At 39.9% G+C, this 26,228-nt stretch overlaps 1 protein-coding gene across 5 annotated transcripts in view; it reads right to left on the reverse strand.

Moving 5' to 3' along the window:
- Positions 1-13,023: 13,023 nt before the first annotated feature.
- LOC124175817 (sodium/potassium-transporting ATPase subunit beta-2-like) overlaps positions 13,024-26,228 on the reverse strand; it is a 50,029-nt gene continuing 36,824 nt past the window's right edge. Inside the window, exons 2-8 of one of the 5 annotated variants that reach the window (XR_006869248.1) lie at positions 22,671-22,811; positions 22,153-22,269; positions 21,104-21,285; positions 20,381-20,482; positions 15,000-15,175; positions 14,167-14,280; positions 13,529-13,767 (exon numbers count right to left, since the gene is read on the reverse strand). Coding sequence is in view for 4 of the 5 variants with exons in the window: in XM_046556379.1 (XP_046412335.1) it covers positions 14,168-14,280; positions 15,004-15,175; positions 20,381-20,482; positions 21,104-21,285; positions 22,153-22,269; positions 22,671-22,811 (827 nt within the window). In the remaining variant the exon portion in view is untranslated. Of the gene's footprint in view, positions 13,224-13,528; positions 13,768-14,166; positions 14,281-14,999; positions 15,176-20,380; positions 20,483-21,103; positions 21,286-22,152; positions 22,270-22,670; positions 22,812-26,228 lie in introns of those variants that run through there. The other 4 variants (XM_046556379.1, XM_046556382.1, XM_046556383.1 and 1 more) reach the window with 4 other exon arrangements.

The raw sequence follows: 26,228 nt of genomic DNA on the forward strand, positions 1-26,228 counted from the left end.
GGAGGCGTTGGGGGACGGCGGTTCTCAGCTGCTTTCACCGGAGACTCCCACTCGCTGTCTGTCGTCTGGGTGGCAATTGTCGCAAAAGAACGCTGCGGCTCAGGAAACGGTGATACGGGAGCTGGGATGCGCCGGTAATAGCTCGGAGAGGTTAAGCGTGCTCGGCGTACATCCCATAAGGAAAGAAGCACGGCTGGTGGTCTCGTCAGTGGTCGTGAGGGAACGTCTATTTGATGTAGAGTCCAAGGAACAGGCGGGTTGGATGCAGTTGATCTTATTTGTTCGCTGGCCGAAGCCAGATAAAAAGAGTCCGTCATACAATGTCGTGTAGTCAGGTCTGTCGTGAAGTCAGTCAGCTGTCGCAGAGTCAGTCAGTCGTTGTAGCGTCGATGGGCTGGAACGGCGTCGTTGAAGCGTCAGAGTCAGTTGGGTGCTTTTGAGGAGTTGAACCCGAAGTGTCCTGCTGATCGGTCTGATCGGCCGTCTCTTATTCCAGCTTCGGTGGATCTTTGATAGCGGGAGACCACGTTCGGTGATTGCGCAACGCGCTCGGCTGCGTGGGTGGCGTGAGCGGCGTGCGTGACGTCACACTTTCTTCTGGGTCGCGTGATTGGAAAGCACGACCAACGAGTTGTGTTCACGTTGTTGTGAACAGCAGCCATTTTGATTTTTCATCGTCCGACAGTTTGATAATATGATTTTCGCTATGACGTCATCAGCATAATCGACCGATTTTGCCGTCTGCCGAGCAGCCATTTAGACAGCGGCCATTTTGATTTTCATCGTCCGACAGTTTGATAATATGATTTTGAAATATATATATATATAAATATATATATATACATAAAATGTTGATGGCGATTCGTAAACTTTCACGCTTATAGTTTACCCCCAGAGCGAAAAATAATATTTTCCATGTACATCGAATACACTCGAATTACAGTTGCACTTAATTCTTTTAAGTAGAGCTGGGGAAGTTCGCTACAATTAGATAGATCAGGGGGATGTTGATAACGATCCGTAAACTTTCGCGCTAATAGTTTCCCTCCCAGGGCGAAAAATAATAGTTTAGGCATGTCATTTTGATTTTTCACCGTTACCCGTAAACTTCCACCATCTGTATAAAAAGGGTTGGCACATCAAAGTTGCACATCAGTGAGTCTATAATTCTTGTGAGACGAACGCGCTAAAATCATCATGATACGTAGTAACCAGTTTACCGACGAAAAAATAATTATAGGATTCAGCGACGCGACTTCGGAGTTTTCGCTCCAAGATCTTCGGCGACTCGTTGAATGTGTCCGGAGAGCTCGTGCGCAACCGCGCAGACCGCACAGAGTATATGTTGGGGACATAACATTAATCATGCATTTCCAAAAATGGGGAAATGAGGTGATCGCGATCTTTTCGGACATCAAACCAGATGACGATGGACACGAAGCCGATTGGATCGAGCGTCGTCAGGTCAACGAGGAATAACGACGTACAACATCACGGGCTTACGGTTGGTCAAAACGAAATTTGGGGCACGTGTTCTGGTGATGATCGATGAGGATTACAACGTCTTCTTACCACCGAGAATTGCAAGGGTCCTGCAAGAAGATTCAAATCAGTTGACTGAAATGTGCAACATGGCGGAGCAAAATCGCCTGCAAATGAAATATCTTGGAGGGGAATTCAACAAGCTCGAATTTTCATGCAGTTATGCATCATAAATAAACTATGCGATCCCCAACCATCACCTCTACAAAAATTCACCCGCGAGGGGATGAAAGCAGGCATGCTGGGGATCGAACTTTCACCAAGCGGATCCGAGCGGGAGTTGTAACGAATCTCGGAAATATCAACCGATACCAGCCTCTTGCTGCGAGGCTTTCGACATTCGTTGAGCTGCCCAAGGACATTCAGCGGAAGAGGGTGGTGGTGAACGTGAAAAACAAAGATTATTATTGTGAATATTTACGTTTGACGCCTCTGGTGATCCGCCATCATGCGGAAACGATTTAGACTAGATTTGAAAATGTGAATCATACACTTAACATTTATTTATGTACTCATTTATTTATTTATTTATCATCAATATATTGAGAAATTATTCATTTTTATTCGTTTACCATGAGAAAAGTTTTCAGAAAACGATAAAAAGTTTTCAGAAAATGAAAAAAAGTTTTCAGAAAACGAAAAAAAGTTTTCGGGAAATGAAAAAAAGTTTTCCGAAAACTTTTTTCCCATTTGATTAACACGTAAAAAAAGTTTTCAGGAAATGAAAATAAGTTTTCTGAAAATGAAAAAAAGTTTTCAGGAAATGAAAATAAGTTTTCTGAAAATGAAAAAAAGTTTTCTGAAAATGAAAATAAGTTTTCTGAAAATGAAAAAAAGTTTTCGGAAAATGAAAAAAGTGTAATAATCGTAGGGAAAATTGCAGATTATTATTATTATTATTACTATTATTATTTTCATCGTATCGAGTATGGCACATGTGCATGCAAAGGGGATAAGTGCGGAAATATTTGTATATTCAAATCTTTTATTGTAATTCGAAAATACATGCAAATTATGTTACATGTCTGTTTTATTTATCCAGCTATTGTGCGAACTATCAAAAACCCAACCTCTTCACATAGACCCGATTCCCTCGTCTGCGTAATACTTTCTCCACAAGATAGCCGTTGGGGTATTTTAGCATGCGGTCATATCGACGGGATCAGCTTGCCAGGCCTCATCCAGTTCACGTACATCTACGAATCGGCGCGGATAGTTGCGCCGAGCCTGTCTGTGAAGTTCGGTTGCTATTACAGCCTTCATTGTTCCCCGCTCTTCACCTTTCAATTTTTCGAATCGCCGGCCAACCACTCTGGTTCCTCAATCGATACTAATTCCCCTGCTGGCCCGCCCCCGCGTCGGTGTTGCTTGCGTCCCAACGGTACTAATTCCCCTGCTGGCCTGCCCCCGCGTCGGTGTTGCTTGCTCCCTCCAATATGTTTGAGGCGACTCAACTCATCTTCTATGATTTTGTTATTTATGCGCAGCTGTTTCAACTCCTCGTTGTGATTATGCGCGAAACTCGCAAAATTTGATTGAAAAGTATCCACAATATCCACAGCCGTAGATTGTAAAGCGGTATTGAGAACTTTTAAGGAAACGGCATCGTTTTCCATCTGAGGATCGGCGATATTACACAATCGTTTGCTGTCTATATCGTAGTGGTTATCGGCGGTGGTTTTGAATCCAACACCCTGAGGCCCGCGAATAAATTTTTTACCCCCACCACGCTCCGAGTGCGGTCCAAATATGTCTATACTCATCACGGGGCGGTCACAGAACAAATGATGATTCTATGTTCATCCGCCGCTAATAAACGATTCCAGCCTCCCGCAACTCCTCACTAATGGAGACTATTTCGTTGGAATGGCTGGTATTGCCTGCAGTCTGTGACGCCATAAGCAGTCGGAGACGATCTACAATTTCATTCGGATCATCCCAGTAGACGTAATCAACATCTCGGCCAGCCTTTCGCGCAATCTTATAGTCGGGCAAGCCTTTACCCGATTTGTTTTGCGGGCCGACGTGTTTTGCAATGAAATTTCTATACTTTGCACTCTTTAAATCATCTCGAAGGCTTCCATCAGCTTGATAACGTTTTCGATGTGCATTTGTCGTTGTTACAATTTTTATATAATTATTCTTGTCCGCGTCATTTACAACCGATGCATCGGGCGATTTTTTAAAAAATAATTCAAGTAATCCTGGTGTTCTCTCATAACTTTTATCTCCCACATTGACCTGATTATCAGTGAAATTGATTGGTGTATCACCAATCATCATGCCGTTCGTTAACTTTCGAACACCGTATATGGTATCCAAATCCCTCTTTTTGCCTGTGCTAAACATTTTCAAATATTGCGCCATGGAATCCGTTGTTTTTTTCACCGGCGTACTTGTAGTAGAAATTTCATCAAACTTCAGCGTTTTATCGTTTGCATCCATGAAATTCCCATCGCTCATATCCTCATCTTCCGCAACGTCACCATCATCGTCATCATCATCATCATCTCTGGTACTCTCACCATCTTTTTCTTCTTCTTCTTCTTCTTCTTTTTTCATTGTAACATGTGGTAGTTCCGTTTTGATTTCTTGTTTAATATGCCGCTGCTGCGGCTTTGAAGTATCCACCAATTGTTGCAACGGCGTTATTAACGGCTTGAATACCTCCCCCATAACCTGTTCGGTCGTGTCCTTGTCCAACTTGAGCATCTTATGCTTCCGTCGTATGATATCGGATGCTTTCGATATTTCACGCAATGTATCGCTATGCTTACGAATCTTGGCACTCTCCATGTTGCCGGACCGATTGTTGCAATAAAACTGTGAAAGTTTATGCTAGTTTATGCTTATAAAGCAGTCAAACCCCTTCCTATATCGCCCCTCATTGATTTCGCTATCCTTGTCAATTGCGGTAAAACTGTATTTGTCATCATTCCATCATGCCGAGCACAAGTCTTTAAATTGCTGATACGTCATGTCTGTGTTCACATGATCGCTGTAGATGTGTTTCAGATTCATATCATCCTGTCGAAATAGCACCAATAAGTTTGCATTGTCACGCACTAGGTGTTTTGGAATGCGCGCATACGTTTGACTCAGATAAAAGCTATCGATATCACGATGCCTGCCCATGCTGAAGTATGCTCTGATATTATCTTGCTTTTCACAGGTCACATCGTCGGAAATCATAACAGAGTTGGGGCGAGCATCTTCCGGTTTTACAACCCCGTCATTCTCACGAAACGGGAAATAACCCACACCATGCACGGGTTCTAGCAACTTTCGCAAAAGTTGATACTTTGGCTGGATGAGAGATTTCGAATAGACGTAGACATTTTCGAATCGCAATCCATTGCCGTGCGTGATAAGTGAGAGAAGAGCATTAGTTTTACCACAATTCGATGGCCCGCAAAAAATTGCTCTCACGGTATTTGGGAGCAATTTTCCATGCCGTTTTTCTATCTTCCCCTTTGCGCGTCGAACCATTTTATCAAAATTCTCGATAGGTAGTTTATCGGGCTGATCTTGAAATCTCATGATGCTTCGTGAGCATGACAACGAGAACTGAAATGACGGCATATAAATTCCCCCCCTTTTATAGAAGTCACGTTAGTTGTTGCTGGACTATGAGGACGTGAACACGGAAGAAACGCGGTGGTGGTTTGTTAAATAAAATCATCAATCATCTCCCAGTTGAATTGCACGTACCGGGGTATCCGTGCTGCGGACCTGAAACGAAATTAGCCAAGAGGTTGGCTCGTGGCGATTTGGGGATCAATCCGCTGGATGCCGCATGCAAAGACCACGACATTGCATACGCAAAGAATCGCGATATTGCGGCGAGAAATCTTGCCGATAAAGCGCTCGCTGAGAAGGCGTGGAATCGCGTCCTGGCCAAGGACGCTAGTGCGGGCGAAAAGGCCTGGGGAGTAGCCTGGGGAGTCACCAACACCATGAAAGCTAAATCTAAACTCGGAATGGGCTTAGCTGCGAAGCTATCGAAACTTGAAGCGGCCGCGAAGAAGAAATCTGGAACAGGTGGAAAGAATAAACATCGGAAGAAAACGGTGAATCTTAAGTCCATCATCACAGCAGCAAAGGATGCCATGCGACCGGGTTATAAAGCCGTTGAGTCGGCGTTGGCGGGCGCTCGGGCGGCTGCACGCGGGATTGTGAAGAATGGTCATTTGCCACACGTTATACCTGTGCCTGATAAAATTGGTGGCTTCCTACCGTTTCTTATTCCAATTCTGGCTGGTCTGAGCGCTACTGGAGCTCTTGCGGGTGGTGCTGCAGGTATAGCTAAAGCCGTCAACGACGCTAGTGCCAACAAACATCGGTTGAACGAGGCCAAACGGCACAATACAACAATGGAGGCGATTGCTTTGGGCAAGGGATTATACCTGCGACCCTACTGCAGCGGAATGGGCCTGTACTTACGTCCGGCAAAAAACTGATACAGCTACCACACCGAGCTCTCACCAACATCGATTTACTCGAATATGCTAAAAATATGAAAATTTCGCATTTTTGCGGTGTTTTCATGCGGAATGATCTGCCTAAATCGGGGGCAAAAATGCGGGAATCTGCAATTATTAATCTTGACGATAAAAACGGCCCAGGGACGCATTGGGTTGCGTACAAGAAAAATGGTGACCATGTTGCGTATTTCGATAGTTTCGGTGATTTGAAGCCGCCTAAGGAGCTGATGAGGTATCTCGGTGTTGGTAGCGTTGAATACAATCACGAGAGGTATCAGGAATATGATACTGTGATTTGTGGGCACTTATGCCTCAAATTTCTCAGCGACCAGTTATAAAAAGACAAGTGTGACAGAAGCAAGCATCAGTCATGTCGGAATCGTTGACGTTAACACTGTCAGGTACATCCTCCGTGCTGGAGGCTCAATATTTCCCCCCAATCGAGTTATCGCCGGAGAAAAACTATGTTCCCGGACTCGTCGAGTTCCTAACATTCAATTCAATACCCAATATTTATGAGACATGTAATAAATTTTACCTGAAACGGGCGGACAACAGCAGAGAGATCATTACAATACCCACGGGGAGCTATGAAATTGAGGATATTGGAAAATTTCTGCGTAAGGAGCTACCCTCCGACGTCACCCTCAGTCTGAGAGCTAACGACAGCGAGCTGAACAGTGAAGTCACGTGCAATCATGTGGTAGACTTTAAGCCCAAAGATTCCATCGGCAGATTGTTGGGATTTAAAGCGGTTGAGCTAGCACGAGGCGTTACTCATAAATCTGAATTACCAGTGGCTATACTGAAGGTTAATACTTTACGCGTTGAGTGTAACATAACCGCTGGGGCATACATAAACGGGCGTCGAGCTCATACGATTCACGAATTTTTCCCAACCGTTCCATCAGGATATAAGATTGTCGAAGTGCCTGCCAGCATCATTTACCCACTAATCGCCGTACTGTCGATACAGCATTTACAGCTGAGAATAGTTGATAAAGACGACGAGCTGATTAATTTTCGTGGTAAAACGATTACTGTGCGTTTACACGTGAAAACACTGAAATAATGGGAATCGTGTTTGAGACAAGAAAGTTGGGCAAAAGTTATAAAACTCAAACGTCATGGCCAAAAATCGTCAGTCGTCCGACACCTCTGACAACGTTTACACCGCCTACGAGACTGACACCTCTGAACGTTCGGTTTCTCCAGAGCCTAGGTCTTCGATTACGTGGAAATTTTGGAAAATAAAAATTAGTGTTCGCTGTATCCTGTGTGTGTTACCATGGAAGAAATAATAGAAATACAGAAACCTGTGATATTCGACGAATCGATCGCGCACTCTGAGATTCATGCTCATCAGCCGTTTGCATCATCCACCTTTCAGAACAACGATGAAATCCGTATTGTTGTTTAACATCAAGACTTGTGTCTACTGCCTAGTAAAAGTCTCTACACATTCATGGAAAAATCACAAAGGCTGATGGCGTGGCTGCGGTGGCGGTTACGAAATTGATCAATTTGGCCGTTTGCCACTTGTTTGAGGAAGTTCGCTATGAGTTGAACGGTGTAGAGATTGATCGGAATAAAAATGTCGGCATCACCAGCACTATGAAGGGTTACGTATCCTTGAGTCCGGGCCAGCAATATAGTTTGGAAAATACCGGGTGGTTAAGTGGGGATAACGAACTAACCGATGCCAATGGAAATTTCGATGTTGTTTTACCGTTAAATTATGTGCTAGGCTTTGCCGAGGATTATTGCCGAGTTGTTGTTAATGCTAAACATGAGTTAATTCTCACACGTTCCAACACCGATTTGAATGCCGTTATTCAGACCGCGGCGACGGAAAACTTCAAAATCACCCTAAATAAAATCGAGTGGTTGTTGCCATACATCAAACTGGCGGATGAACCGAAAATCCAGTTACTCAACTACATCGCCACGGATCCCGCCATATCCATGAGTTTTCGTTCTTGGGAAACGTACGTGTATCCGATGCTCCCGTCAACAACGCGGCATATATGGTCAGTCAAGACATCGACGCAGGTTGAGAAGCCGAGATATGTCGTTCTAGGATTTCAAACTGCAAGGAGAAACGAGCCGCTGAAAAATGCTGGCGTATTTGATCATTGTCGGATCAGAGATGTAAAACTCTTCCTCAACTCGCAGTGCTATCCCTACGGAAATATGAATCTTGATATATCCAATAATCAATACGCCATTCTCTATGACATGTATGTTCGGTTTCAAATGGCCTACTACAACAAAGAAGCTGAGCCTTTGCTATCGAAGCGCGAATTTATAAACCGTGCCCCCCTTATCGCCATCGATTGCTCCAAGCAGAACGAAACATTGAAAACTGGACCTGTCGACATTCGATTGGAATTTGACTCTAGCATCGCGTTTTCACCACACACTTCTGCCTACTGCATGATCTTGCATGTCCGCATTGTTGAATATAATCCGATTAGTGGTGCTGTGAAAAAATTGGTATAAGTCAATTTTGAGATGGTATGTTTAATTATTACTATTATTGCACGAATAATGGAGATGTGTGTAAAGTTATTTGTGCAATTTAAAATATGTTGATCCATCATCATTATGTCCAGCTGAAAACAGAATGTAATTGTTGATGAATAAAAAATATCTATTCAATGCATCCAACAGCCATTTTAGTGCGAAAGTTTACGAATCGCCATCAACATTCCCAACCCATCTAATTGCGGCGAACATCCCCGGCTTTACTTAACATTAAGTGCAACTGTGATTTGAATATATATATATATATATATATATATATATATATATATATATATATATATATATACATATACATATATATAACTACAATGAATTCTATTAATATTTTTCAAATGTAAAATTTTCGCTCGGGGGGTAAACTATTAGCGAGAAAGTTTACGGATCGCCATCAGCATTCCCTGTCTATCTAATTGCCATGTCGCCAGCCGGTCGATTAGCGCAAAAGAATGTATTCGAAGTACGTGGAAAATATTATTTTTCGCCTGGGGGCAAACTATTGGCGCGAAAGTTTACGGGTAACGGCGAAAATATATAACTACAATGAATTCTATTAATATTTTTCAAATGTAAAATTTTCGCTCTGGGGGTAAACTATTAGCGAGAAAGTTTACGGGTAACGGCGAAAATCAAAATGGCTATTCGTCCGGCCAAGAAATAAATTACATTGTCAAACTGTCTGACGATAAAAATCAAAATGGCCGCTGTCTGAATGGCTGCTCGGCAGACGGCAAAATCGGTCGATTATGCTGATGACGTCATAGCGAAAATCATATTATCAAACTGTCGGACGATGAAAAATCAAAATGGCTGCTCATCCGGCTAAGTAAAAATCAAAATGGCCGCTGTATGAATGGCCACCCGTCTGACTAAGCAAAAAATCAAAATGGCCGCCATCAAAAAATCATAGTCGCCGTCAAAATGGCTGCCATCAAAAAATCAAAATGGCCGTTATAAAAAAAAATCAAAATGGCCGCCATCCAAAAAATCAAAATGGCAGCCATCAAAAAATCAAAATGGCCGCCATCCAAAAAATCAAAATGGCCGCCATAAAAAAAAAATCAAAAAATGACCATCGAAAATGGGGGATGCATGGGGGGGGTCGGGGGGCATGGGGGCATGGTGGCATGGGGGGCACGCCGCCATGTTTGGATCTAGAACTCTCATAACCAATCTACTGAAATTATAAATGACAATTTCTTTGTAGAAGTTGACTGATATTCGGACTCCAAAAAAAATGTCTCTAATCCAAGCTCAGAACTAGAGGTCGACTTATACGCAGGGTCGACTTATACTCGGAACAATACGGTACTGTTTTCCTCATCTGTTTACGTATAACTGCGCTACGAATATGAATATTCTCTTCTCTCTCTTTTCTCATTCCGTCTCTGTCATGCTCTCTTGGGTACAGCAGCACCAGCGGGTATTTCAGTAAAAATTTTCGCTGCTTTCATAGCCCACGTCCGCAGTACAGCGTTCAGGCTCCTATACTCTAGGCTCCATGGTACTGCGGTATCGATGCAGAAATAGATCTTGGTGGTAAATGATGATCTTACTTCATGTTGCGGTGTCAATAGTAAAAAGGTCGAAAGACGATGCCTGCTCCTCGCTATGCTGGTATTCCTAGCACAGTTTATTTTTCCGGTTTCGCAGCTCGGTACTCGCCCGGCGGCACCACCGTACCGAGATGCCGTGGTGGTGGTGATTACCACACAGACCTCTAATCCAAAACTCACTAATCTGAGATGGCCCATCCCCAGCTACTCGGGTTTGACGGCCACGCTGCAACACTTCGATGAGACATGTGCATCAGACAAACATGCTCCTACTTGATGGCTGATGGCGAAATAGGCGTTGGGGTTGGTTCAGCTCCTGGCTGATAAGTGTCGTGGACGGTTCGCGTATACGTCGGTGACGCGTCCAAGCGGCTGTAGCGATAATCTGGCGGTTCGGCTCCTGACCGATAAGTCTGGTCATTGGAGCTCTGTATTAACACCTTGCACTTGTTACCAAACATGACCCTACTCTCAATCCCTGCAGGCATCCACTTGGAGTTAGGTTGCGATAATCTGTCCTCTGGCTGCCGGTAGGACGTTGTTGACCTGGTCCGTGACCTCTGCCTTACGATATATGGTTCTCTCGAAGCGATGTTTTTGGCAGGTGCTCTTGTGATGCGGTATGAAAGATAGAAAATAGAGAGGTATTAGCTGAATAGAAGTTGAAGGATTCATCGCAAAAGGCACAGTTTAAGACAGTGTATAATCGTGGCGTGCTTGTGAGTGTAACTCATTACACTCTTGTATCAAGCCACTTAGACCGGACCCGGCCGATCATCAGAGAGATATGAAGAAGTCATATATTTTTACTTGGTTTCTGTTCTTTTCTTTATCGTCAAAGAGGTTGGACATTTTTGTGCTACATAATGCAAGCTATAAGGTCCACAGATAATCACTTGAACACTATTTATGGTTTAATGTATTCTTCGAGACTTTACTTTGAGTGAAAACCTATATGAAATGTACGAGTATAGTACATTGATTCACCTAATCTATTTTTCTGTCTATCCTGAATATTAACACATTCTTTCTATATTTTAGACATTAACGGCTTTGACTCATGCAGAATTGGTGTGACATGAGCATGGGCAGCTAATTTTTCAAATATGAACGAACCAAACGCAGGATCGAACATCAGCAGCGAGGGACTATTGACTTGAGGAATTAATTCTAAATCACTGGACATCACTGGAATTCGAGTTGTATTTTAATATTGAACATGACGTGGAAATCGGTAATACGATGAATGTCTTGGAACGTTTATGGGATATCCATACTACTTTTTAATTTCTGTATTGATTTACTGATTTTATGCCTTGTCGTAGATATAACCAGAGTGAAATAAGTTACTTTTCACTAGTCATCACCGCTCTATCCAAGAGCGAGAGACGAAAGTATTGTCAGTTGTATGGGTAATCCGTACTACTTTTCAACCTCTGTATTGATTCATAGATTCTGTGCCTTGTCATAAGTAATAGAGTGTGAAATAAGTTTTTCACCAGTAATCATCGGTCTGTCTAAGAGCGAGAGACGAAAGTTTCGTCACTTATACAAAGTAATTTACTTTTCACTGGCAACAACCGCTCTGTCATAGGGCGAGAGACGAAAGATTCGTCAGTTGTGTGGGGAACGTTTCTCCTAGAAAAAAGTTGATATTTTTTGCTAATGAAATCAAAGTTTGGTTTCTCGTCAACTTGACATTCGTCAAATGCAGAATTAAGGTACATTCATGTACGTAAATAATTTCCGAAGCAATCGGATTATGAACTTATGCAGCCAGTTGCATACATTGCGATGCTGATGAGCATTGTTGTGAAAGATTCACGAATTTTCATAATGCAGCGGGCGTCGTCTACGCAGGTTTTTACTACTGAACCCGGTTGGAAGTGCGCGCTGCACCACCTAGCGGTGTGCGGATGTACTTTGGTACTCTGCTCTGCATTATCGAGTTGGAAAGGGACTCTATCGGAGTTTTCAAGCGTCTTTAAAAGCACCTCAAAGGAATATTTGGTACGAAACAGATTTTCGGTGGAAACGAGTTGTGTGATTTTAAGAACCTTCATAGTGGCGAAGTCTATATAATTCTTTTTGTGCCACAGATTCATAAGATCGTTGACGGTTTATTCTGTTTCTTTTTTTTTTTCATTTGGTATGATCTCTAGCTAGCAATTTCTGTATTGTCGTATTATTTAGGATAGTAGATACTTTATTTTCATATTCGGTCTTGTCCGTTAGGATTGTCACGTTACCTTTATCTGCATTAAATACGAATATATCATCATGATCTTTGAAAAAAATCTTTGTTAGGTAAACTTAGATATGTCCAGAAGGGTGTCTTTATTAGTAATTGCAGTCTGTTTATTCTTAATAAGCCGAGCTACGTTCTATCTCATTCTATCTTCGGCTGTAGTAGGCTTATTCAAAATTACTGTTTCCAAGGAAAAAATTATTTCATGGACCTCTATTTTGTGTTTGCTGTAAGAAATACTATGTCTCGGTCCTAGTGCCAAGCTATTTTTAATATACGTTGTCGTATTTCAGTGTTAATCATATAGACAAGCCATTTGTCAGGTATATGATTGGAAGCTGCGCACATTCAAGTTTATGGAGTTTAGTAATGTTTTTGGATTTGACTAGCTGAAATAATGTTTCGGCTCTATTAATGTCTAAGATGAATTTAGTTATCTCTGAGACAGTGCTATTGTCCGATTGAAATTGAGTAGATTTTTTGGTAATTAAAGTTCATAAATTTCTCAGAGATCGATACGGAATACTGATTTTCGCATTAATTACTGTTCGTTGCAATTTGGTAACAGCAAATATAAAAGATCTGTCATTATTAAGATGGGATGGACCTTTGAAAATGATACTAAGAAATTTACGGGTAATGCCTTTTTGTTTGCATTTGAGCAAAATATGTTTTTATTTTATGCCTTAACTAGTTTTTTTTCTGACGGTCCAGATCTTACTAGGGTTGAAGGGGGTTTTGAAGTTAGGACATCGAGTACCATCATCTAGGGCTGGCATGTAGAGGTCAGAACCTTCGACTTCGAAAAAAATTTCCAATCGTTACTTGAACAAGTTCAAGCCAGTATACCTATATTAGGAAAAATATTACTATAGAGTCAGTATCATTATTTATACTACATGTATTGATAAAAATCTGGTTAAATTCATGTAAACATTTCTTGCTAAGACAGTGAAATAAAATAATCTTGTGGAACAAAATATTCAATTTTAGCATGGATTTTTCAGACTTTTCTCATTTTGTTGTAATGCTACCAATAACAAATAAAAATGTAAGTAAGTAAACGATATGTAGAATGAGGTAAAAATAAAATAAATGGTTATTGAGAGACATATAACATGTTTTTGTTTTCATTCTGAAATCTATACATACGTCGTCAAATGTTTGCAAACACTATCCGACTTACATCTTCAGACGGATAGTTTTTTATTATTCGCTACATTCGAATATAATAAATGATTAGTATAAATGAACTCTGACTGGAGTAACATATATACTTGCATTTCGATACAATATTTTTCACTACGTTTAGGATCAAGTCATAGGAAAGTAAGTGTGTAGATGGGGCATTCAGGATGTCGCGATGCACAAGCCAAAACAGTGTACTTTGTTTCTGCAAGCAAATTTAGACATTGATTAACAAAATTATATGTTCACAGGAGAGAGAAAATGGAAATTATTACTAGTCAAAATTTTTACAGTTAAAAACACCCGTTTCTACTGATAGTAAACAGAAATTAGGCAACCTAGTTCATTTCGTCACGTTATTGATCGGATATCCATGAAATAAAAAATTATTGAAGTGAACAAAATAAATTTGTCAACTGAATTCAATTATTTCTCTGGGTGTGTCTTATTGAACTTGAACAGTATTGGCCAGAATATATCAACGTTAAGCTGATAATAAATGTTCGTGCACCATAATTACCCTCAACCTTCCTATATTGCACAAATTTGCAAGAGATAATTCATTTACTGGACGAATTCACAGTTTTTACTAGCTTTATTTTACCTCAAATATCAATCATAAATGCGAAATGTACAGATCCTTCTCGATTTTGAGTACGGCCACTATATCGGATGTTTTCAGCCCATGCTCGACATTCAACATTGATAATAACATTTTCTGAAAAAAACGTATTTCTTAACTTTGTACATAACTTTCATGACCCTCAAATTTAAACAAACACATTTTCACGTGAAAAAACAAAGTAAAAACCACCGACAGATTCAGCTGTCTTGTATAACTGCGACTGCTTAAATTAATTTATTTATAATAGTAACGATTTCACTGGTGCCGAGGTCAACGGTAATTTATTATGCAAAGTCACGGAAATGTGGTTAGAGCAGACAAAAACTTTTCATAGTTTTTCATGTTACAGAATAATCCATGTTCTTCTACAAAGAGGATTGGCACACACTGATTAACCTCCGTAACACCGGAAAGCTTCCGTCACATATCTTTGAGTTTTTCAAAAGACGACTCATTTTTATAAGTCTAAGGCTTACAAGATGAGAAAATAAGTGACTATTAACCAGAAGTAATTCAAAGTCTAAGTTTACGAGCCGTACAGAGTAACTATTATGATTTTGTGACGACCGCTGAATGACGCGTTTTTATTTTGGAATTGCAGAGTTACTTTAGTAGATTATTCGTACTTATAGTGATGTAGCATTGCTGAGAAATTGCGCGCAGCAAGTTACGGAACAAGCGTAACCGTTTTTATACTTTGATCTTCGTCTTGACAGCAGTATTTTGAAATAGTTCTCCAAAATAGTTTACCCATTACCCAGTAAAAAGAATCATCAATTTAGCTATTAATTATATAATTTGTAGAATCACACTTACTTTTGGAGCTGGAAAATTGCACGGCTACTAGAGGACTGAGGTAACCAGGCGTATTGGTAAAAGGAAAGTAATAACCAAGAAATCCATGGTGTGTCGGGTAGTATTTAATATCGCCTATCATTTCACGGTCAGCTGGATTTTGACCTTGACAAGAAACCCACACCACATTGAGCTATAGGTAAAAAGAATGTTCATGGTATCATCATAAAATTTATCATATTTATAATCAGTAATGTGAAAATTGTAGTAGGAAGAATTCCTATGAGAGGGTATTGTTTCTACTAGTTTGTTTCTCCAATTGGCTTTCCTACAAGTTCGTTTCTCACACATTCAATTATCAATTTCGTACATTTTATTTTAATTTAATGTAATTCAAATTATTTGACCGCCACTTATAGAAACGAATACGTTTCTTTGTCACTTTCGAAAATTTTTATTTAATTTAATTTAATTTAAATTATTTGATCTTCACTTGTAGAAACGAATATGTAGGATCGCAACCTGTAGCAACGAATCTTTCGAGGCGAATCAGGAGAAACAAACGTGTACGATTGCCACTTGTCAAAACGAACTTATAGGCATGTGCATTGTGGAAACGTACTAGTATAAACGGTCCTTTCCCATTCCAATTATTAATTGCTTTTGCGCGTACGCACACACACACACACACACACAAATACACATTTTGTAAAGGCCGCCACTTTTGATTAAGGGGTGCCCTGGTCGATTTCGACGTTCTTCAACATATCTCCAAATATCAGAGTCCACTTATCTCAAACGTGAAAAACTTCTTGACAACCCTATTCTATACGCAATTTGAACAAAACACTCCAAAGCATTTTCATTTGACATTTCTTTATTTCTGCATCGAATTAAAATGCGTTGGAATGTTTTTGTTGGATGAGATACGCACATGGGTCAAAAGTATTGTAAGGAAGCGGAAAGTTCCCACGGAAAGCGTCAAAATTATGGTAAGGCAGAGTGAATCACTTGTGGAAAGAGCGGACAGTCGATAACGTTAGTCAGCAAACCTATCAGATGATAGGTGAAGTCAATGACGTAAGGTAACGGAATCATCGGATGTATGATAAAATCAATCCGAGTAGGCATAACTTTCAAAGATAACGTTGCCATTTTTATGACCTAGCCGATAACTTCAGCAGCACTCTCTTATAGACCTATAGAGATAGACTGCGCGGTCTATGCACTGAGCTGAAGCCATAATCAGAAAGAGAGAGCAACCGCTGCATTCGATCCTGTCACTCAATCGGTGACTTAGCGAGGGAAACACGACTTATACACGTATACCTCTTCGCTGGCCTTATTGCAACTCTTACCATAGTTCTTACACGCCACACTGTTTTATTAGCCAAGCTCATATCTATGAAGCGCTGAGCAGCGTATATATAATTTTCCACATTCGACCGTTGTATCTTTTAACCTTAGCCCTCATATAAAACCCTTAAGTTACAATCGCAGCTGCAATAACTCAAAGTAACAAATGCTTGCTATATATTTAAACTTATCACTTAATTAAGATAATTTCATAGACTGATTTGAAGAAACGTTGAACGAAGAATCATGAACTGTTCACAAACAGAGAAGCCTTTATTCCCAGCAGTGGGGATAGCTTTTGTTTTAACCGTGATGGAACCGATTAGCGCTTCATCGCTTGTTTCTCTGAACTAATCTGTTGAAATATGCGTAATTTTGTATGCTACATCGAGCTCAACTGTATGGTGTGTATGCGTATGAGTGTGAGAAGGATGCGCGCGCAACGCGAAAGGTGTGAAAGAGTACGAGACGAATGGCGAGTAGAAGAGAGCTAATCAACGCACCTGTAAACGTAATCTTAAAAAAGAGATACAATCATTTCAATAAAAGGAATAAATATCATTTACTAATAACCCTGTTAAATTATTGAAGTGTCTAAAATAATTATTTATGTTGCCCCAGACCTCATTTTCTAACATAATCATCACGCCTTAACACCCCGCCAAGACACCACTCACTAATCACAAACTTTGCCTTCAAGTAATTCAACAGTTTCAACCATAAAGCTTATAGACATGGAGGGGATTAATGAGCTATGTCACGCAGCTGATGAAAATTATGGCAATAGTCATCAACGATAGGCTCATGTGGTGGGTGTAGTTAAAAAAATAGTTACCTTCAAATTTCAGTGGTATCAGGAGAGGAAATTTCTGCTGTGATAAACTAGTAAAATTCTGACTTGAAATGAACTTTGAAGAATTGAATCCGTACAGGCTTTATGAAAGGAAAGAAAATATGGGAAAAATGTGCAAAAGGTCTTCCACAAAGATTGATTTTGAGCCCGCTCCTTTTTAACGTATATGTATAACGTACTGCAAGCCCAAATGAAAAAAATCACTCCACGAGCAGAATACGTTCCATGTGCAGCTCACTCGCTAAATCGGGGAGTCTGCTGCAGAGAGTTCAGAAGAGGGTTGTATATTCGTTGCACTGTTGCAGGAACTTTACCGTTATTTTTCACAGCGTCGACACATCGTTGGGAAATTTCATCATCTGAATGTTGATCTAAGCAATGTTCAAAGCAAGCAGTTACAGTCATGAGCTTGTCGGCGACGCGCTGGTCAGCTCGCTCAGATGCTTGCAGGAGCCTATACGAATCCTGGGAAGAAATTCATAATGCACTTCTTTACATCGAAAGCGGTAAACAACAGAAAGCAACAGTTGAAAGCGAAGCTGAAGGCAGCCGATTGAAGCTTGAGCGTTTGTAAACCGCTTTCATGACATTTTTTTATAGTTCTCTGCTCAAGCCTTTCAGCGTAGTGAATAAAGCTTTATAAGCTATGAATGTTGATATACACAACGTTTTCCAGCTCTACGATTCGCTGATCGTTCTAGTTTCTGACACTCGTGAAAAATTTGATGAAATAGAAGAGAAGGTAAAGAAGATATCCGTGGCTCAAGAGTTCGAAGACGAAACCAAAAAACAAAAGAAGGGAACGCTCCGACCGGACCAGTCTGAAGAAGGAGTACATATAACTGGCAGAGAAACACTACGAGTCTTTACATTTTTTGCCATCGTTGATAGGCTTCTGTGAGAGCTTCGAAAGCGACGAGAGGTGTATCATCGATTTTACGAAAAGTTTGCATTTCTCACAAATCTAAGGAACCTCAGCACGAAAGAAATGAGAGATAAAGCAAGTGCGTTGAAGAATTGCTACGTTGCTGATCTCGAGCAGAATTTTGTCAAGGAATGTCTTAAACTCCAGTTTCATTTATCTGTGACTCGGAAAAACCGAGATACTGCGTTGACTTTATCGAAGTGGCTGCAAGAGGAAGACTTACGTAACGAATATCCAAAAGTTAATATAGCGCTACGTATTTGCGTTTGTACTCCTATTATACACTGTTCTGGCGAACGTAGCTTTTCGTGGTGACGACCAGTGAAAAACATTTGCTTTCAACAATGACTAGAGATCGACTGAATGCACTTGCTATCCTGAGCATCGAGGCACAAGTATTGCGATCATTGAATTGTGATGATCTAATTGGTACTTTTGCAAACAGAAGAGCTGGGCATGTGAAAACTGGATACATGTAACCTAGAACCCTACTTCAGCTATTAAGAAAAACTAAGAATAATCATTTTCGATCTGTCAGGGATCGTATTTCATTTCACCTATCCCACGTCTGCGTGAAAAGGGCGGCTTTTTCGCGCAAGCATAGGGCGGTGGTTAGGCTTAATTCGCCCCTGTCTGAAGCCGTCCACCTTTGAAACCAAAATACACTAAATTAAGTTAGGTACATGGGGTGGTGTTCTTGCAAAAATCCTGGGTGGGAATAAAGTGCGAAGGTTCTTAGAAGTCTGTTACCACTCAAGAAACAACCAGATATCCAGATTGAAATTTTCAGAGTGTATTGGGACATGGTCGATGTCCAGTACCTAACGGTATAAACAAATAAAAAGAAAAGCAAAAGGAGGGTCCTTGGTCGCTCGGGCAGTGTGGCCGGTTGGATAGAGAGAGAGGGCTGGATATTCTATTCTGTATTTTTCACTATTACTGGACACGTATTACGGGTCGCACGGGAGCACTATTACTTGCATTACCTGAACAAGGGATTCGTTAATTATTGTAGATGCAAAAAAATTATCATGTAAACATTGTAAATACTTCAAGTTTATTATATTTTGTTATTTTTTATTCACTGTATATCTATTTCACACGTGCACTATATGGAAACGGAATAACCCATTTACGATAACCTAAACAGACCACCCATAACCTCTGTATTTTGCCCAATTGTAAACAATCATCGTACGCCTGCGTTATCTTCAACGCATGCGCATCTCCTGTATGGTAATAATGAGAGAGATAGAAGCATTGCCTCTTTCTCAATCCAGCCAGCCATGCGTTTCTCCGTGTATTCACTATAGGAAAGGCCCCTCTATGTCCAATCATGCTAGTCCCGCGAGAAATCGCAACACTTTCTGCACTCCACTTACTTTTTCATTAATTCCACCCTGATACAGAAGATATTAATTTATTGAACAAAAGAAAATTATACTTTACACAAAAGAGAACCTTTTAGAAATTAAAATCGTAGAATTATTAAACTCAGAAGTTCCGAGACTTAGTAACAGTTATGTGACTGTGATAAGTCATAACCGTCAATTAATTCAACAATTGTTCACCTTACTATTGAGAACTTGAATGAAATTGTGTACATAAATGTGTATTTAACCCAAGTGTTGTTACCAATAATTATTTCAATCACACATAGTGATAGATGGCACGACGCAACTAATAAACTCTTAGATATAGATGAGCTGAACGAAAAAACCTAATGAGCTTAACAGCAGATTTTCGAGATTTATACACATCGAAATAGGTGATTCAAGAATACAACTAAGTCACACAGAGAATCGGAATCGACTCACATCTTTTATCACAGAACCACACGCCATTAAACACTCTAGACAAAGGTTTATGTTTTAGTTAGATGTTGGTAATAATATGAATAATAGAATCGCTCTCTAGAATTGCCTATCCACCTACTGTCTTCAAATTTTGGTATGCAAATCAAGGATTTACTGTGAAATAAAAAAAACGCGTTTATAAACAGGTTTATCTCATGGACAAATCTATTAAAATGACACTTCTTGTGTGGCTAGTATGAAATTGTACCGGTGTGACTTTTTAGGGAAAGCCTTCTTGCTGCGAAAGAAATATCTGCTCATCGTAAACCTCGAGACGAAGACTTTTCATGAACCCGCGATAGAAAAACTAAAAAATTAAAAAAAGATTCCTTCGAAACTTGTGTCTCTTCATTGGGATTTCACGACTCTAGAACATTTCTTCGTTTCCGATTTTTATCGTGCACTTACATTTGATAAATTAGTTGATTTTATCTTATCCCTGATATTCGGTGGCATGTCCAGGGGTAAAGGTTTATTTCCATTGTAATAAGACGGTACCCATCCATATATCTGAAAAAAGAAATTATAACATGCTTAATAATTGATTCATCGTATTAATTGCATACTGAAAATTTCTGTTACACAAGAATGCCAGAAAGTGCATAGTTAAGCTAAGGAACCAGCCATGCGCCCAGCTGATCATGAGAGCATCTTTTGTTTACGAAATTATTGTAATTCCTAGTTCACGTCAAGTGACCTCAATGTTGTATGAAAACAGTCTTACGATTGCTGATTTTACTCCTCACTCTTTCCAGAATTGCGCAAAGTAAGTTAGCTTTGCACTTTTTGACTCCTAAAATGCGAGAAACGTGGGAATAGTAAAACGTGTGAAAAAACCACATATTTCCTGACGATTTTCGGGATATGACTTTCCTGAATTCTGTTACAAAAAAGAGTGATGCACCGTCGTAATTTGAAACCTTTCCGTTCGTTTGTTGATTTGATATAGGGAGAAAAAACTGAGTTTGTACGGTCAGTAGAGGTAAGAGTACTACATGATCGTAAGAAGTACATTTCATTGATCAATATTTTGAGTAACATGACTGATCATCTTTTTCGAAGTAATATGCAATCATGGCATTGATTAGTTGCACAAATCAGCAGAATGCAATGATCATCATAAAAACTAACCTTGTTCAACTTGATAAAAAAACATGGCGTTGAATTGTCATAACCATAGTTACCACCCGGGGAGCAGTCACCCCAACCGGTAACGTCAAAAGCGCACACAGTTTTTGCCGAAACTGGTTGGATATTGGTACAGAATCTCTGGTTTTTACCTCGTGTTGGTAATAGCGAACTATTTACGTACACTGAAAATAGAAATAACGAATTAGATTCTTTGATAGTGATTTGCGATTTACCATAATTTAGCTTGCGATTCAATTGTTTACGGTGAGGCTTTTTCCATTCGTGTCGATTTTATATCGAGTCCCGCGAAGCCTGGAATAGTAATCGTACCTCGAAATGAATGGTGACTAGTTACTGGAAATATCATGTTTTATCTGCAGATGAAGCTTATTAGAATTGACAATGGCATAACAAGTAATGTTAACCAAATGCAATTATAAAAGCACGTTCCTAGCTTAAAACCCTTATATGAACGTCATATTGAAAAAACACTGATAATGGTCATTATCAATACGACTAAAACTTTTAATAAAAATTCATCTGCACGCGTTGAGTTTGATTCGACCATGTCTTTCACATAACCCCGTAAAAATTTTATCACCACTTTTAAAGTAACGTATGTCTAGAGCGTATAATGCAATCCTAACTGAAACCATTATACGCAGGAAGTCGTATGCCTTCCGAATTGAAAGCTATTCGGAACACAGGTCATCGATTGAAGAATTGCATAATATAAATTTCAGATAATTACTAGTATTTACAATACAATATTGCACATTCATGCTGTTTTGTTATTTCGTAATTCAACACAAATCGTTTAGAATGCAGCATTAGCAATAAACAGAAATTCCATCAAGAGCTGATTGTATGGTATTAAAATTTTTGAATCAAATCACACGCTTCAGTACAAAGTTGTGTTTTGATGAATCGATTTACATCAATTTTCATAGTTAGAGTTCCTAAATTTACTTCTAAATCTATGCAATGTGAGCACACAGAAATATTTTTCATTTCATAGTACGAGAAATAGTGGTAAAAATAATTCATACCATCCAGAAATTTGTCAATTCTTTTCTTCCATGTTTTGACGTCACTTGAATTACTCGTGTTGTACCAGACCAAAGATCCCTGATTTATATCATCCGAAATCGGACGAAAACCAAGGCCTGAAAATGAAGAAGGGTTGAAACGAAAATGTATATTTCAAATAAACACTATTTATTTTAATGTTGCTATGGGAATTATTTTGCAAGAGCTGACTCGTTTTATTGAAACATAAAGTAAGTTGCATGCATGGGTGTAATTTTTTCTTGGCCTGAACACTTGTTGTGCCTCAACTATCGTTATTGAGTTTATTCTTGATAACACTTTGCCTAGTTTGTTATCAACTTCTATTTATAGTTATCCCAAACCATGTCTAAAGATACTGTTATTGAAATGGAATACTTCGAGTAAAGGTAGTGATTCTCTACCAAAATTTAACAAAATTGACCATACAACACAACTTTGATACTTATTTTAAAATCATGCCTTGCTTCTCGACTGAAATACTATCATCATATCTTACCAGGACTTGTACCAATGAGACTATCTTCTAATATGTATGATGGTCGTTTCAAATCAATCGATAGCATCAATCCTTTGTAGCAAATCGCACAGAGTATTACTAGCACGGTGAAGAAGACCAAGTAGAAAAGACCGACAACACCTAGTAGAATTTGTTGGAAGGTTATACATCAAAATTCGTGAACAGTATCTACTTAGGTATATTAGATTATGATTGTCATATGTTGTATTTTTTTCTTATTCGCCTAACATTTCAAGCAAAAGCTTTCCTATATAACTAGAAGACTTTTACGCAGATGGACTTTTAGGGTAAATATTTGTTTTATTGCATATGGAAAATTGACATAAGATATGAGAATTTAGAGATAATTAAGTCACTATTATAATCTTGTCTACAATAATTTGAAATTATGATATTTCTCTACGCATTATCTGAATATTTATAATATAAGTAGGAATTAGTAAAGTACATTTATAAACTGTACTGTCTACTCTTAGATATTTGAAAGTGTTAAAAAATGATAACAATAAATAAGATGTTCACGCAACTTTATTAATATTATGTTAGTTTGTAAATTTATAACAACAAATATTTTAGTTTCGTTATATTCGTATGTTGTACCTATTTACCACGTATAAGGTGACTAAAGGGTCACAACAGTAGATTTACTTTCTTATTCCACATGACAAGTAGTTCTACGTTATAGTAATTCAAATTGAGTACTTATTGTCCGCGCCAGAAATTCGTGGGCCGATACTCGAATCGGCAGTTACGTACGTTCGCTTGGCCGGTGAGGGCGCAGCGCAAGTTAGTTAGTCTTGAGCGCTCGGATAGGTAGGACGTGTTAGGTTTTCCTTAGCCACGCGCGTCGATTATTTCGTTTCGAGTAGTTTTAGGATTTAACCGTTTAAGTTAGTCGGGGGAGACGCGGTTCACCCTCCGGTTGGACCGGAGGTGCCCGTCTCCCGGGCGAGCTTCATCGCGGCGACATACATTGTCACCCGAGCACTTCAGCGTTGGTTTCCCGAGACGTCGGGACCGCTGTTTGCACGGCATTGGGCCACCCTGACGCTCCCCATTCTCCACTTCTACGTTAGCGTTGGAAGTTGCGGTTCATGGTTTACTCATACGAGTACACGGCATTGGGCCATCTTGCACGCTTCCCCTTACCCGCTTCCACGTTAGCGTTAGAAGTTGCGGAGCACGGTTACTCATGGAGACTTAGATAAGTTGGCTTAAGATTATTAAATGATCATTCAATCTAGTTGACAAGGAACGCACCAGCGACTGTATTATCCTGTATTATGATAATCTGATTTCCAGTTAATGAACACTTGTCTTGCTTCGGCTTTTCCCTCTGCACCGTGAGGGTTTTTATGCCGAAGCAAGCGTCTTGTCTTTCCCGCGAAATCGTGTTATTTATTTATTCACCCTCTCACTCACTCATCCCATCCCGATTGAAGTTAAAGAAGAACTCTGATCAAACGATCTAAACATAAGAAGTTTTGTAAAAGTTATTCTCAATATAAATATTCGGAGGAGCAGAAATTGTAAAATATATACTGAACTTTAATATTCTCTATGAGAAGGCGTGACGAAGTGGGTAACACTTATACTCTCTGCTACTGGGGTTAAGAGAAATTCTAAAACTTTATACGGAAAACGGCCAAGTAGTATAGGAAAGGGGGTTCTGAGTACAAACACCTTCTTTACCGACCGAGCCGCTCCGCGCAGCCCAGACGCAAACCCTTTTCCGTGATGGCCTCACAGTCCGCCGTACTGGCTTGCGACATTCTCTGCAGACTCAAACCCTTTTCCGCGATGACGTCACAGTCTGTCGTACCGGCTTGAGGACGCAGCAGGGGCGAGAACTTTTTTACCGTCCCGCATTCCTTTCCCACGTTATCAACCTCGTGACATTCCAAAATTAATAATTCCGAGAATTGTTTTTTATCCACTCGGATATCGCTGACGTGTAACATCAACCACCCCCACATTCCTTTCCCACGTTATCAACCACGCGACATTCCAAAATTAATGATTCTGAGAATTGTTTTTCACTTATTCGGATGTCGGTTTGATATCAACCACGTGACAGTTTTTTGGCTTGTAACTGCCGTGTTAACTCAACGATGAATTTTGGACGGGTTCAGACAAGACCGGAGTGCAAGGTCGGCCGATAGCTGCGGTACATTCAGAGCCAAGGATCTGCGGTGTTGGGTTACTATCGGTCAGGGAATGCTAAAAGGTGCGCGCGCATACACAAACATACGTACAGCTGCCCTATAAAAAGGACGCTCATCACAGCAAACGATCATTAAGTCACAACTTGTCAAGTATACGTGAGGAAAAAGCTCAAGATGGAATCCGCGAAGTGTTTGAGATTGATCGATATTATGGAATCGGCGTTCAAGATTTTATCTGAAAACTCGTCGCCGGCAGAAATTGCAAAATGGATTCGATTGGGAACCCAAAATATTAGGCTTCTGAACAAAATTTTGCGAAACGCTTCATCGATTGGAGAAAAGATGAGAATTATCACAACGATCGGAATCTTGAAAGCGCTCACGAAAAAATTCAAACGCCTTCAGAAAACGGGTGGAGGTACGCGGAAAGTAAGAAGAAGCGATCGAGTTCACTGGGAAGATTTGGAATCAGCTTTCGAGGAGAGAATTCGAACTGGATCCATCGTCAATTTAAAGCATAAAGATGTGGAGAGATTTCTAGAAGACGCAAAGGTACTAGCTGTGACGAGATTGAAAAACGCTTTGAAGAAAGACAGGAGCTTGAAAGCCAACGTTATCCTGGCTTGTATATTTGAAGTTAGAAAAGATGATCGCACGGTGGAAGAGATCAAATTTTTTAATACGAGAAATGAAATCATCCTCCCGACAACGGATATCAACGAATGGTTCATCGAAAACGCGACGGAGCGTTTGTTGAAAAAGGTGGAAGATTTCCAGGAAAAGGATTCAGGCTGGTCGCTGACTGAAATAATCAATTTGACTGTGAATATCAACAAGTACGAGCCACTACGAGGCGGTGTCTTCACATACACACCACTACCCAAAGATATTCAAGATAAGAAGGCTGTCGTCAACATCCGTAACGGCGACTCTTACTGCTTTCTTTGGTCGGTCACCGCAGCTCTGTTCCCAGCCGACAACAACAATCCCAGTAAAATTACTTCATATCCACATTTCAGCTCAGTGCTACAATACGACGGTTTGCATTTTCCAATGTCTTTAGACCAGATTCCAAAATTTGAGAAACTTGACAAACTTTCAATCAACGTTTATGGTATAGATAGTACGGAAAAACAAAAGCGCAGTGAAATCGTACCCATTTATTTGAGCCGAAACAAGTCTGACAAACCTGTAATTCATCTTTCAGCGATGGAAACTGAAATCACTGACGATGATGATGATGATGATGTCGAGATGGAAAATTATGAAAAAAATAAAATCTTTCATTTTACTTGTATTCGAAATCTGTCTCGATTAACAAGATCTCAAATTTCTAAGCATAAATGTCGTACTTGGTTGTGCGATAGGTGTC

This window comes from Neodiprion fabricii, chromosome 2, assembly GCF_021155785.1.
Source record: "Neodiprion fabricii isolate iyNeoFabr1 chromosome 2, iyNeoFabr1.1, whole genome shotgun sequence".
Classification (NCBI taxonomy): domain Eukaryota; kingdom Metazoa; phylum Arthropoda; class Insecta; order Hymenoptera; family Diprionidae; genus Neodiprion; species Neodiprion fabricii.